We start from the raw sequence: 15274 nt of genomic DNA, 5'->3' as shown, positions 1-15274 counted from the left end.
ATGCTACCTTCCCACCCCGTGGGTTCGGGTTCGAATCCCGGCGGTGGCAGAGAATTTTCAGAGACTGCCTGATCCCCGCTTAGGTGATGTGTGGAGGACATTTCAAGCGCAGCACTCCATCCGTCGGATGAGACGTTAAACCGAAGTCCCCTTGTTGTTCAAAGGGAAGAATTTTCTCGGGTAACTATTTTGAAATGTTTGATTATTTGAGCCTTTTACATTCACAAAATTATTACAATTATTTTTACAATGTAGCCTTTCAAGCCGCTATGTGTTCACAGCTCTCATTGCTTTCACAGAGGTTTTCGCAGGTTTTTTCACGCACCCCTTCTTGTGTGGGCGTTTTAATGCAGTGGGTTTTTTTCGCTGAAGGATACTACACCCTTACCCTCATGTTTTTTCCAACAAATAGAAATATTTTTTACAAAAAATTTTCACATATAGTTGTTTATATTTTTGACATTTCACAAACAGTGTATATTGTATATCCTTTGCATTGTAAACGTTTGTCTACCATTTTTTAATTTGTTAGCATTGACGCTATCGAGGGGTTAGATGGAAGGGAGGACTTCTTAGTCTCAACCTCGCCCGAATAAAGGCATTTTATTATTATTATTGCTAAGAACTGTCTCTACCACTTTTTAGGCTAGTCATTGAACGTCTCCGCTCATTTGTTTTTCAGGTATTCTTTACGTTATGCTCCATAGCAACAACAACCATACCATCGTCTGGGACGAAAAAGTTGACGACTTGTCATGGAAATTTGCGGTGGTACCGCTGAAACCACTGGGTGATGAATTTAAGGTGAGTTGTGTTTTATCATACACATTGAGTTGGCACTTATCAATACGCACATTCTACAAGGATTGCCCAGAAAGTAAAGCACCATTTTTTTTCTTCGACATTTATTTATCGTGCATTACAAAAATTACAAACACCAAAGAATGATGTTTCTACTGCACAACCTATTTTTTCACGTCATCTCCGTCCAGTTTTATGCAGGGTTGGCAAGTGAAACGAAAAGAAAGTCAAAACTAGTAAAATTTCAATACTACTTCGGGTCGAAACTAAACTAAAACTCTGGGACGAAACGATATGTAGATAATGTTTCGCACCGGAGGGACCACGTGCTTCACCTTCGAACGGTTTAGTTTCGACCTACACACCGAGTACGAAGTATGGTTGAATGAAGTAGAGGTTCTGCCTAGCGACATTAGATGCATGGGACACTCATACTTTTACCATTAATAGGAGAACGGGAAACGCAAACTAGCCATTCGATTTTTAAGCTTGATGTTTTAACCTCTCCGCTTGTATGTCAAACGTAATGGGTCGACAGTATTCCCTCTTTTCCCCCTCCACTCAACTTTAGGATCGAAACTTAACTATGAGAAGCTGAGTTTAGATTAATTTAGTGTCGCTCCCAGGAGTAAAGTTCCGTCCCGGGTCGAAAATAACTCCATTGTGATTTTAATTTCGTACAGGAACGAAACTAAACCTAACAGTCCTCGTATTTTCGTTTCGTTTCACTTGCAACCCCTGGTTAAATACCTGGGAGTAAGGATAAATTAAAGGCAATTGTTGACTACTGACACCATAAATAATAGTGGAATTTGGATTTCCCAAGTTCGAAATGATTCACTTTTGCAAATTAGCCGATCACACTTTATCATTCCACCATTTCTTTAGCCCAGTATTCAAGTTGCAGGTCACCAAGGAGACTACTTGGGCCCAGTCTCCTGATGGCCAACCTGTACACTAGGGCGGATCGGAAAAATCGATTTTTTTCGAATCCATCCGGCCCGATAAACAAAGTTGTGAAACCGATCAAAAATAAGGCCTGAAAATTTTGATACCTCAAGGAACGAAACTAAGCCGAGGCCACGTATTTTCGTTTCACTCCAGTACGAAACGAATCATTTTCGTTTCGTTTCACTTTCCATCCCTGGTTTTATGTCCTTCCTTTAGCCTGAGGCAAGGGCGTGTATGCCCTGTTGGTACCAGTCGAGACTTGGTACCAACAGTTGGTACTTTTTCGAGAAAAAATTAAGTATAGGAAATACTATTGAGCCGAAGAATTTTTAAAGTACATGATATAACGTAGAACTAAATTCTCTTTCGTATGATATTTATTGCATTGAAATCTATTGCTTCATTTAGACGCTAGAGCTCCTCAAACTCGAGTATCTTGCTTTTTTTTACAGACAGTAATACCGGAGTGTTTGGGGGTGTGGAATAACCACCAGGATAAGCGGTAGATGCGATATTAATAAATTGCGTAATTTTAAGATTAATGGTTCAAAATGGTGAGTTTTACGGCTTTCTGAGGGATATTTTATTAATCCTTACACTATTCCATTAGTAATATCAATCTAATTAAGTAAAATGCATTAAAATTAAAAATTTCTCTGAGCTCTGGGGGGGGGGGGGTTTAACCCCCAAAATCTCCCCTCGCTGCGCCACTGGTTCAACCGTATTTTGCCATGTGTTCAGGAGTCCTTAAACTTGTGAGGGGCCGGGGATTATCGTGTTGAATCAAAACACCTTTCCAGTTGGTATGGCGTCGGGGTCGCTGGGAGTGCGTCTTGAGGTTTGTTGATGTGTTGACATATGCTTCTGAATTAATGGTTCCAACTATTTTCATCAATGGCATGGCGATGGCAACATTAGTTTGCTGCAACATGTCAGGTGACACCGCAGTGGATGGTCTCCCCGACCGCTGCAAATCTTGTAGCACCTCTGTCCTCGTTCGCTGGGACAAGTGACTATCACTACTCCCGTTGACAGCAGATGCTCCATTGGCTATGCACTAAATTTTGTGAATATCATCCACAGTTTCTTTCTCTGCAGTGAGAAATTCAACGACGGCACGCTGCTTGTGGCGTAAATCACTTACAGGCACCATTTTGAAACGGTCCTGCAGCTAAGCTATCGGTTTGAAAAATCAGGAATTTTTTTGTGCGCACCCCAGAAACTTTTCAAAACCGCGCCATTGTTGTCGGCTGAGAAAAAAATGGTACATTACTTCGTGGGAAACCCTCGTTAATGTGCTAAGAAAAGAATTTTTATCTTTGAACGGTAGATGAAGTCAGGGGCGCCGACTTGTCAAAAAAATAATATTGGGGGGGCGCGGGTCTTGTCTTGGGAAATTTTTTTAAAATTTCAGGTGAAATATAGTTGATTTTAGTTTTTTTAAAGCATTTAAGATTAGTCACCATTAGAACTCCGAAAAAATTGACTCTCAATAACTCGACACTTCGGGAAACTCGACAAGCCTGACACATTTTTTGGCTTTTAAAAAAAGAAACAAAACATAAACTTAAGCTCGGTATTTTCGTAAAAAGGCAATTCAATTTACAGTAATAATTATACTTACAGAATTTTACAGAGCAGTTAATATTTAGCTCTGAAAATACTGAAATTATATTTAAATAAATCTTAAACTATCATTGATAGAATAAATTGCTACAAATTCAAATTATCTAATTTTCTTAAATTATTGGGGCACCACCCCCCCAAACGAATTTTTGCGGGGGCTCTTACCCCCTCAGGCCCCATGGAGTCGGCGCCACTGATGAAGTCGAAGTAGATGCGTGGACATGTCCAGGTTATTATTTTATCGGGAGAATGCTTTGTGTGTCTGGTAATTTATATTCTTCCCCTCTTGCTTTCCTTATTTCAATATGCGTTATCTGAGTTCCCAGATTTTTACTTAGGCATAAATTTGCTGAGGAATTTCCAAATGGTACTAATATTACATTACTTTAGAATTTGCTGAGGTATTTGCAAAATTGCACGGTGCTGATATTAAATTATTTTAGAATCAACCGCTGTGTTCCATGTCGTACTTCTTAATCTCTTGTGACATGCCTGTCCTTCCTCGGTATTCGCATTCTTATGCTTTCTCCGCTCTTCAATGAAGTCTAGGACTTCATCCGTGATCCATGGGATTTTCTTAACACATTTTATTCTCCCTATAAGTTCTCTAGCGGCCTGCTGAAGCCCACTTTTGATATTTGTCAGTTATTCTTCACTGATTTCTCACTCTGATCTAATCCTATCTTGCTCTCCACTACTTCTTGAAAGGCCTGTTGAGTTTTCAGCTCCTTTAGTTTCTCTAATTGCCATGCGTTCTTCGCTGATTTGTTGAATTTGAGATGGCTTTTCATCATCACTAAATTATGATCACTATCGATATCTGCCCCCGGGTAGCTTTTGCAGTCATTTATCTGGTTCCTAAACCTCTTCTTCACCAATGTATAGTCTAGTTGAAATCTTCTTCTGTGCCCTGGCATTTTCCATGTGTATCTTCTTCGCATGTGGTTCTAAAATAACGTTTTGGCAACCAGTAAGTTGTGTTATGTGCAGAATTCTAGTAGCCTTTCTCCTCTTTCATTTCGATTTCCTAATCCATATTTTCCACTTATTCTTCCATCCTGACCTTCGCCGACGAAAGCGTTCCAATCACCTAAAACAATAAGGTTTTCTTCACCCCTTACCTGTTTGATTGCTTTCCCGATATCATCGTAGATGTCTTCAACTTCTTCATCCTCTTAGTCGGTCGTAGGCACGTAAACCTGTACCACTACGGTATCTACCGGCTTAGTCTTCAATTTTACCATAATTATCCTATCATTGCACTGTAAGAAGCTTTTCATACGCATTCCGGCGCTCTTTATGAACATTATCCCAACCCCAGCATTACCGTTTAGAGAGACTGTGTCTATACCTTCCACTCCAAAAGTCTCCCTCCTTAGGCCACTTCATTTCGCTTGTTCCTGACACGCTGACATTCAATCTTTGCATTTCCACCATAAGGTTTCCTGGCTTACCGCAGGTCCTAAGTGATCTCACGTTCCATGTTCCTACCCCCATAAATTTATCGCAATTGACCAATGTACCCTCTCGGGTAGTCCCCGCTCGGAGATCCGAATGGGGGACTAGTTTACCTCAGGAATTTTTTATCTGAGAAAATTACATAATGTATGATTACTCAAGGTTGGAGTAGCTGCGACTCCTCTGTATAATAATACTAGCTGACCCGGCGAACTTCGTACCGCCTAAAATTCAATGAACTTATAGTTTAGTTGCACCATTTATAAATAAAGAGCGGCTGTATTGTTTTAATAATATTTGATTTATTATAAATTAAATGAGAAAATATTGATGAAATAAAAATTATACGCATTCAGTTGTTGGCTATTTGTGTTATTAACCGTAAAAAAATGTTTTTAGGTCTAAGTCCGTAGCGTAAACTTGGCTCGTTCACGGGGCAGGTTAACGCAACGCTAGACCGACGCTTGACTGATGCTCAAAATAGTGTAAGAAAAGCCCCTATGAAGCAGCATTCGTATCAAATGACTTTAGGCGCGCCAGTTATAGTATCTCTGTTTGGAAAAAATGCACTGCGCAAACGTGCTGCATGCGGTGTGCCCTACACATTCGGGTTTACTGTCTTGCGTCAAGCGCCTACTGATAAACAACAGTTTTTGTTTTGTTATCAGGCGCAAGATAAAGCGAATGAAGCTAAATAAAAATAGCGAAGCAAAGCAGGGACGCAGCGAGGGGGGTTTTTGGGGGTTAAAACCCCCCCAAAAGCTCAGAGAATCTTTTTATAAAACATTTGGCTATTAATATTAGGGGGACGGATGAGCAACAAAATATTTAACGGTTCACACAGCCGCAAAACCTACCATTTTGAACCTTTTATCATAAAAATGTCTGGGGAGGGCCCCCACACCTCTCGCTTACCTTGGCGAGTTTTCTATACCCTACAGGCCCGCCAGTGTTAGCTGCGCCTATCCTTAATTCCTAGCTGCGCCCTTGAAGCGAAGGAAGAAATACAGGGGATGGTTTACCGACTCGTTAACATACCACATATTATTTACCATGAGAGAATCATGGGTTTTCACTGACACATGAGAACAAACATCACAAAAACTGAAAGACTGACCATGCGATTTGTTAATCGATATCACGAATGCAACACGAATTGGAAATTGAATACGTTTAAGCTCAAAAGGGCATATAAGTTGGGATCATGGAATCTTCGGATTGAGAACTTCCTCATCTTTGAATTTTCTTTTGAGTATAGTGGCGTGAATCACTTTTATTTTCACTTTTTTAAATAACCAAACACGTTCCGTTAGATAGTTATGGTTGGTTTAGGTTTCGAAAGATCATGAACAAAGAGCCTACCTTTAGCTGTAAATCGTACCATGGTAGCCAGGTGCGTCCAAGGACTTTAAATATTCAGATCGATAGTTGGTGACTTCGTCTTCGTTTATTACAAAGTAAAAAGATTTGAATTCATGCAGAGTACACGGACATTACTGATAATCAACAATTGCTTGGAGATTTGTTTACACACACGGTAGTTATGTGTTTGTTGACAACTCAATTCGAGCTGAGCTTACCTCTGATTCAATTATTTTAATACTATTTTAATATTACTTTAATATTTTTAACATGTTTGAACATTATTTTTTTATATTGTTAAAAAGATCAGTAAATACATTAGTAAAAACGAAATTTTTTTATATTTTTTTGACCGTCTTAACAATTAACTCCTAAAAACATATCTCTAAGATAAAGTTGAATTTTTTTTGTGAACTTTTCCTATTTTTTAATGTCCTATATGTTATCCGGGGCTGAGACGAATCCAAAGAGCCTAATTTCACTAAAATCGGTGCAGCCGTTCTCGAGTTATAAGTGTTCTAACTAACACGATTTTCGACTTTCTTTTATATATATAGATCATAGTTTCCCCTTGCCTTCAACATCGCAGTACTACAGCCGTTCAGTCCATGGAAACAGATTGTTATGGACATGATGATATATTATGACTAGTTACAGAATGTCCAATGAAAAATAAAACAACTTTTTCTCGCGAGTCAACACAATATTCTTCTTCTGCTGTGTCCGTGGACATATATATCATGTCCGTAGGCAGCATGAAAGTAAAAATATAAAAAAACAGTGTGAATAATGCTAACCATCTCCGCCACATACGTCTGGTTCACAAACTAATTAGAAAACTTATGTTCTTATAGAAACAGAAATTAATATTTTTAAATTTTGACTGTCGAAAATTTACGTTTTTTTATATTGACTCTATAGTACAGAACTCTCCCTACCATTAGAAAAGTTTGAATATTATAAGTGTGGAATAATGACATTGGTAAGCTCTATTCTAGCTTCTAGGCAGTGAGTCGTGTGTTACAACCCTAACCGAAGGCATTATGATTGTATGCGGCTTTGAAGCTCATGTTCCTATTTTTTTACTCATTTTATGAGATCTTATTGGTTTCTAGTGTTCTCGTCACACTTGTTTCGCTTTTATGGTTGGGTAAAAGTCGATCACCCGTGAGAAGTGGTCGTCAAATAGTTCAATGATTTTGGACCACGCATAGTGATGGACTTTGTGGACATAGAATTATGCTTTAACACACGTTTTCTTAAACATTTCAGATATCATTCATCGCCAAAGGTACCAGTAACTACACTTGGCTTGTTGCGGTCGATAACATTTGGTTGACGAATAGCAGCACGTGCAAAATATTGTTGAATAGTTTGGGTAAGTTACATTTGCATTTAATCTGGTCATTAACCACTTTTTAATTGTTCTCATTAAGCAAATTAAGTAAATGAACGTTGGATAACACGTTCCTCTTTCCGAAACACTAGCTGTCTTGTGGTAATTATTTTAGTGCTTTCTTCAAACCCGATATTTTTTGTGGATCCATAACTTTATATAGTGACGCATAAAATTAAGCTTTGTAAATCAATTTATTTGATTTATTAATCGAGTTTTATTTAATGATAAAGGGGATATTGAAACTCAGGTAACGATAGTTTATGAATGTACGCCTTAACATTATTTTTTTTCTATATTAATGAAATAATGGCTATTTGAAACACAAAACCATATGCATTATTCCTATAAAAGGTTCGCAATTTTACTATATCATTTTATGCTGACAATGATGCACATCCATCGCCATCATAACATAGGGTTAAAAATAGTATTTTCCCGCTAATTTGAATCATTGGCGTGTGAAAATAGATTTATACTTTTAAAAGATTGTCGCAATCATTACATGACGAGAAAAAGCTGGGAAAATACGTAAATTTCCTCACGCGAGCAGTCACGTCGGCACACTTTTATGTGGCACCGGAAAATGTTTTTAAAAAATCATCCTTATTGCTTTAATTTGAAAATAATGCATTAAGCCTGAATCAAACGATCATTTTTTCGTCGCGAAAGGCGATCTGATTTTTCTGAATCACACGGTCCCTTCCGCCGTCACTTTTCGCATCATTTCCGATATCACGGCTCGTTGTCATGGGACCCGCATCACGAAAATATATGGCGTGTTTGTTTATCTATATCGTTCCCACAATTGTCAAAGGCTGCGCTGCAATCACACCATACGGTCATGCGTTCTGATTGGCTGATATGGGGTTTTAGGGACGGTTTTAGCGACGGAAAAAGCGACCGAACGAGTGATGAAAAATAGCGATCCTCATCGCGATCGCGAAAAACAATTGCCGCCGACGATCATTTTGCGAGTGATCACTCTAGTGATCGCGATAGTGATCACTTTTCTTAACGAAAAAAATGATCGTGTGATTCAGGCTTTAGTAACGCAATAAATACCTTGAAGGGATGTTAGAATCAAAAATAGACTTTGTTATAATTCACGCAGTATTTATTAAAAACTCTACCTTTTTCGACCTTTTCAGGTTATTGTCAAGGGGTAACAGAAATGGCGCGATATGAAAAGGTCGGAAAGGGTAGTTAAAGAAGAATAAAAACTGTGACCTGAAAAAATGACCTGAAATGAATGGTCGAAACCGTTTGAGTTTTTTCATAAATACTGTGTCGAATGTGACAAAATTTATTTTTGATTCTTTTATGTCACCATTCCACGAGTTGCAATCGCGATTCTCGTAATTAGATGAAGAAGCAGGAGCAATTTCCACAATTTTAAATTTATTGGTACTACCGGTTTCGCTTTAAAGCATCATCAGGTACAATATATCAAAGTATGCAACGTCTTAAATAGAAGAGGCAGGATGGGGGTGTGTGCTTGTGGTGGTGTTCTCCCCCATCGTCGTCCCCCATCCTGCCTTTCCTATTTAAGACGTTGCAAACTTTGATATATTGTACCTGGTGTTGCTGTAAGCGAAACCGGTAGTACCAATAAATTTAAAATTGTGGACATTGCTCCTGCTTCTTCATTATGTTCCGTTTCCACTCCATCTCGCCTGAAACCTCCGATTATACTCGTAATTTGACTTGAAGGGATAATCGAAAAACAAGCATGAGTCATGGTTGGTATTTTTGAGCATGAATAGAAAAGTGGCAAAGTGGAAAGCTCATTTCGACAGGGCAAGGGAGACGCAAGTATATTTTTCTTTCCTCGAGGGATAGGAGGGAAAGTGTAAAGGCCGCCATACACGGTGAATGATCAGGCGAATTAAAAAATTCAGCGTGTATAAAGGAAAAATTCGCGATAGAACCATTGTGCGCATGATCATTCAATGAAAATTATAATTCTATTTTTGCTCACATGATCCCGTGAATGATCATTGATCGTGTATAGCGGCCTCACGGATAGCAAGGGTTGATGATGATAGTTCAATTGTTGTCGAGTTCAATTTGTGGAAATTTGCTGTACATAATCTACCCCTGTTTTTATCTTCTTACGTTGATTATTTTTTTTCGTCTTATCTTGGCCTCGTTTAATTCATGGTATATTAGTTCCTGGAGTATAGGTCAAATGTATGTGATGCAAAAAGGTTTTAGCCAAGGTGTCAGTTTATTTTAAACTATCATCAGGGCTATGAAATAAAACATGATAAAAATATAAAATTGTATGGTATTTTATATTGTTCTCATGTTTTTCAGTCATAGCCCTGATGATAGTTTAAAATAAACTGACACGTTGGCTAAAACGTTTTTGCATCACATACATTTGACCTATACTCCGGGAACTATTTGACCACTTCTTACGTTGCTGATTATAGTTCCCGTATTGGAAATGTATCTTCGCTCTGGCACACACTGGACTCGTTTAATTTTCCGCGCTCGGTCGTTCGCATGCATATGGAGCTGATGTCACGAAGCAGGCACTATCAATTATCGCGCCTTTGCATCCGGCCGCCAAGACTCTTTTGCCGGCACGCCGAGTCTAAACTTAGCCTCCTCTTTCATTCCATGTAACCCATTTAGAGATTCTATGCGCGTGATGCCTTCGGATTGCGGGGAAATTCACGAACAAATGTCAAGCTTTGATTTCTGCATTTTTCTCGGGGTTTCTTCCGCCTCAGTTGACTGGTGGGCGAAAGGGGTTGGTGATATTTTTTCGGGTGTGACCCTTGTACTTTGTTGCCCGACGTTTCGAGGCCGCTTATGGTCACTTTTTCAGCGGCCCATACGCATGGGAACATGTTCCGCGGAACTTGGTTCAGCGAACCAAGTTCGCGGACGCTACTCTCCAAACACAGTGGAGGGAAATGTGAGCAACGGTTCGCCATTTCGTCAGTCTGTCCGTGGAATCAGGTGAGATGAGTTGTTCTAAGTCGGCAGCTGCTGTGATTGTGTTGGATGAGTTCGGTTTTTAAGAGAAAACAGTGTGACTCGATTCGGTTTTTTATAAAATTTAGACTGCACCCGAAATATTCTCTCGATTCAACAGCAACGGATTATTTAATGCGTCGTCCCGCTTATTCCTGTCTCTATATTCCTCAATTTTTACTTTCCACAAACACGGATACTCCCTGCAGGCTTCAATGAAGTCTGTTAAAACGAAGGGTTCATAAAATTGTCACTGTCAGCTTCAGACATTGTAGCGCTGAATCAAAATATAATATAATTTAATACGACAATCCGTCCGTTCCACAGCGTCTCCACAGACGAAATGGGCGAACAACGGTTTGCGTCTTCACACGGACGAACTTGGTGCGCCCTGGCGGCGAACCAAACAAGTGTTTTCCATCCCGATGGAAGACCAAGTTCGTGACAAAAAATGACGAACTTGGTTCGTTTACACTCCACACACACGGGAACTTGGTCCATACGAACCAAGTTCGTTGAACCATGTTCCCATGTTTGTGGGCCGCTTTAGAGTATAAGGACACTTTTTCCGTAGAAGGTATTTATGAGGGTTCGTGGAGAGGGGGTGAAGGAGTTGTCATTTTATTTTTACAGAGACGTACGACTTCAGAGCGGGATCCCACACAGACACATTCCCGGTTGAAATTCCGCTCGCATTCTTTAATTTCCAACGCCTCGCCAATCATGAAATACGGCCAGAACTTCAAAATATGTTGTAGATATAAACACTTATTTCGGGTGGTGTCCAGCTGTTATTTAAAATTTGAGCCACGCTGGCTTTTACACCAAGTGCTCTTGTCGTGATATTTTTAATGCGTTCATGAAAGGTTAATTTGGAGTCCATGGTCACCCCAAGGTACGTTGTCTTGTCTGAGTTTCTTATCCCTTGTCGTCTGATAAGGAGGACTGGAGAGCTTCACGGTAAATGTTTCTGCCTATTTTATGTACCGAAGGCTGGCTCAATGCTGCTCTCTGGTTGACTATCTCTTGGACGAGTCTATTTCAGGGGCTGTGAATTAGATATTCGCCCTCTCTTTTGAAATTCAACGTTTTTTTATATTTCAATGGCCTCCCTGATTTTCCGAGGGAAGCTTCTGCACACCATCGTTAAAAGTTTCGTCTACTCATATTTAATGTTGTGTCCTGGCTCCAGGTGCTTTGGTATTCCCTGGTCCCAATCAGGCATGCTCCGCCTTGAGTTACACTCGGAAATTCATTTTTTTCATCGCTCTATTACCTCTATCATGCTGATTTATTCTTTGTGACGTAACCTTGCCTGTAACGTGGACTCTAGTGCCGTCGCTCAGCAATAGCTGCCGAAGTCTTTGCTTCAATCCCACATATGTATCAGTTGTATAATTCATTCCACTTCCTCAAACATACATTATCATGCAAATAATGAATAAAAAGCGAATATCAAAACCAATGGAGAATAAAAGATACCTGTGGCGGGATTGCCTACCAACATAAACTAAGTGCTTGGTGACAGCAAAAATTTATAACAGCGGTTTTTTTACTATTAAAGTAATGAAATTTACATACAATCGTGGGTTATTGCAGAAATATATTTTTGAAACAGAAAAGGGTCTATTTATCAAAACTTTTTTTACAGTAAAATATATTCAGCTAAGGAATATGGAACAGCAATGCACAGAAAAATTACGAAACAGTAAATTAAGACTATGTAAAACGTACACCTTACAGCACAGCAAAATGCAAGTGACCTTCAGTATTGAATTTGTTGAAGAGCATACATTAAATTCTCAAAGAAATAATCCAATAGAATTAAATTATGCCATTCGGTGTGACAGGCAGTATTAAAGCATTGGATCACAACATTCATGAGATTTCTCATAAGCTTCATTATTCGGTTTCGGAACAGATATTCTATTCCGTGATCTCAAATAAGGGCGAGAAATGTTAATAAAGCCTATAATAGTTTCATCTCTAATATAAAGCATAACACGAAATACAAAGTAATATCTCAGAGGTAGCACAACTGTTTTTTATAAATATAGGTAACCTCGTATCATTTCTTTTTACGATCATCATTAATCGAATTATGTTATTTTGTACACAAATGGAATCAATATTGACATATATACTTCACCTTAACAGCAAATAATATATTAGATTTTGATTTGACTTCACCAATCGAGTCTTTCGATTTCCCTTATTAACGCCCTCTCCCGTACCTTCTGAAGCTTTCACTGAAGTCTTAGATACAATGCAATATTTTCATTGCTATATTCATTCGTTTTTCCTGAGTAACGCCCTCCTCCGCCCGTTGCGAAGCTTACAATTAAGTCTTCACTTCAATACCACATTGGAGTTGTTGAATTATTTTTTTTCTTACTAACGGCTTCTCTGGTACCTTTTACCTTTTACCTACAGAAACTTTTCTGGAAGTCTTTGGTTCAATGCAAAATTCATTCATTTCCCCATAGTAACGCCCCAATCCTAACATTCTAAGTCTTTCAATGAAGTATTCACTACAATACCACATTTTTATTGTTAAATTCATTCACTTTACTTTAATTACACCCTCGTCCGCACCTTACAAACCTCTCAATGAAGTCTTCACTACAATACCTCATCGTTGAATTCATTCTTTTTTTCCCGTTTAGCGTCCTCGCCAGCAACGACGCCGTTACCTTCCCGAACGACCCGCGGTCTCGTACCCTGGACCCGCATCTTCACGTCTTCCACCTCGCCGCACGCGACCAAAGGGAAAACCTTCGCGACTTCGACTTCCCGGCGACCGGAGCGGACGAGCACCGCCCCTGAAGCGCCCAAGACCACTCCGGCGACACGCGCGACGTACTCGCTCGTGCCGAAGGAGGCGACGGAGGAGAGCGCCGGCTTCGGAGGCGTCCCGCGGGCGGTCATCTGGTCGGCGGCGACTGCGCTGGTCCTCGCGGTCCTCATCGTGGTCGCTGTGCTGGGGAGGCGAGCGCTCAACCGTCGACGGACCAAGCTTCGAGAGGGAGGGGACGGGGATTCGGACGTGCGGTACCTGACGTCGGACGAGGAACACCTGGACTTCAGCCTGCAGAGGGTGGCGTGCGAGGATTTGTGACAGGGGACGTACAGCTGTCGGGAGGACTGGGTGTTCCTCGGCTGGAGGCCCAGGGGCAAAGCGAGGGATGGGGGAGGCGCCGCCGCGGAAGCGCCCGCCTTGCTGAGCGGAGAGAATGACGAGTGAGTGGGAGAGGTGTGCCCAGTGCTCCCGGCAGTTGCATGTGTTGCCCCATTGGCACTATAGTCTCTTCACTTATGTCTGCGGGTGAGCTTTCGTGAGAGCCCGGACACTCTCGGATGGCTTCGCTGATAGGGGAAGGGTAGTACCGAGAGAGAGAGAGAGAGGAGGAGCGAACATTACGTTGCCAAATGTACGTAGCCGCCCTACTTTGTCACTGGAAACATGTGAGTCATAGGTATTTTGGCCCCGGCGCCGAGACAATATACCTACTCATTTGGAAGACATTGGGGAGAATCCTTTCATAGAAGCCCATGACATTGTCAGCTACCGCGCTGAATGTGGCACCGTTGGTGGAAGGCATACTTAGTCACATGCAAGAAGAACGCGTGAGGTTTGGCAACACTGCTCCACGAGCGGATTCACGATGCTCACTAGCCGGAGGTCTTGGAGCGACTCACTGAGGCCATATCTACTGTTTGCTTATTGGCAAAGGCAAAGTCACATGCCGAGAAACTTTCCTTCCCCTCATCTCCACTTGCTTTCGCCACACCAGCTCACCCGCAGAGATAAAATGAACAGGGTATAGTTAACGTTCCTTATGCTCTCCTTCTTTTGCGAATAAAGTGAGTCAGGATGAAATCTTCTTGCCTACTCGGTGCTGTGTAATGACTGTGCTGTGACTTAGGTGTCTATATTGGGATGCAGGCTCATGGGCGAAGTTTACAGCTTTATGTTGTTGAGGAGGGGGGGGGCAGCAATCCTGCCGTGTGTTCCCCTCTAAGTGCTCTTGGAAAAGTTGTTTAAATTAGCCTCTAGAAACAGCATTTTAAGTACTACCAAAGACTAAAATTTATTTTAACTTTTTGATGTTTTTGTTTTCATTGTTCTTTAATGTACTGGGTTCGTGCTTTTTCCGTAAAAATTACCATTCAAGTTGGGAGGATGGCAGACTCCCCCTGTACCCCCCTAAACTCTGCCCATTTTCAGGCTGTCCATCTCATAGAATATTGGAGAATTAAGATGTTCGAGGGGTAAGGAAGTTATAATGGATAAACTTCTAGTGTAGAAATTCGAAGGTATGTTGCTCTAATGATGTACAAACTCTTCAGTGTATTTCTCAGCACTCACTCACTCTGCATCATTTGAATTTTCGGTTGCATTATATACGGCACTCAGTTACTTTCGGATTTTGGAGAGGAAATACCATGCTGTGGAATGATCGTCCAGATTAATGATGACACTGCTCGAGAGAAAAGTACGGCTGGGAAGTTGCATTCATGGACATAATAGTACCTACTTGAATGTAGTGCTATCTATCCAAGTGAAATGAACAATTTGATGTGTATATTTTTCCGAATTTCCCACAATTTTAGAAGTCTCGGTGGAAATATCGGCTCTGCAGCACTTAGCAATTGCTAATTCAGGTGACTGTTCTGCGACCTGATGGATTT

General features: G+C 40.6%; 1 protein-coding gene across 2 annotated transcripts in view; it reads left to right on the top strand.

Moving 5' to 3' along the window:
- Positions 1–13967, top strand: part of LOC124167083 (mucin-5AC-like) — a 33383-nt gene extending 19416 nt beyond the window's left edge. For both annotated transcript variants that reach the window (XM_046544871.1, XM_046544872.1), the window contains exons 8-10: positions 683–804; positions 7471–7576; positions 13249–13967. In XM_046544871.1, coding sequence (XP_046400827.1) covers positions 683–804; positions 7471–7576; positions 13249–13700 — 680 coding nt within the window. In that variant the 3' untranslated portion in view covers positions 13701–13967. The remainder of the gene's footprint in view (positions 1–682; positions 805–7470; positions 7577–13248) is intronic.
- The last annotated feature ends 1307 nt before the right edge of the window (positions 13968–15274 follow it).

Source organism: Ischnura elegans, chromosome 10, assembly GCF_921293095.1.
Source record: "Ischnura elegans chromosome 10, ioIscEleg1.1, whole genome shotgun sequence".
NCBI classification, from domain to species: Eukaryota; Metazoa; Arthropoda; class Insecta; order Odonata; family Coenagrionidae; genus Ischnura; species Ischnura elegans.
Note: the sequence above shows the minus strand (reverse complement) of the source record. Positions and strands in the feature narration are given on the sequence as shown.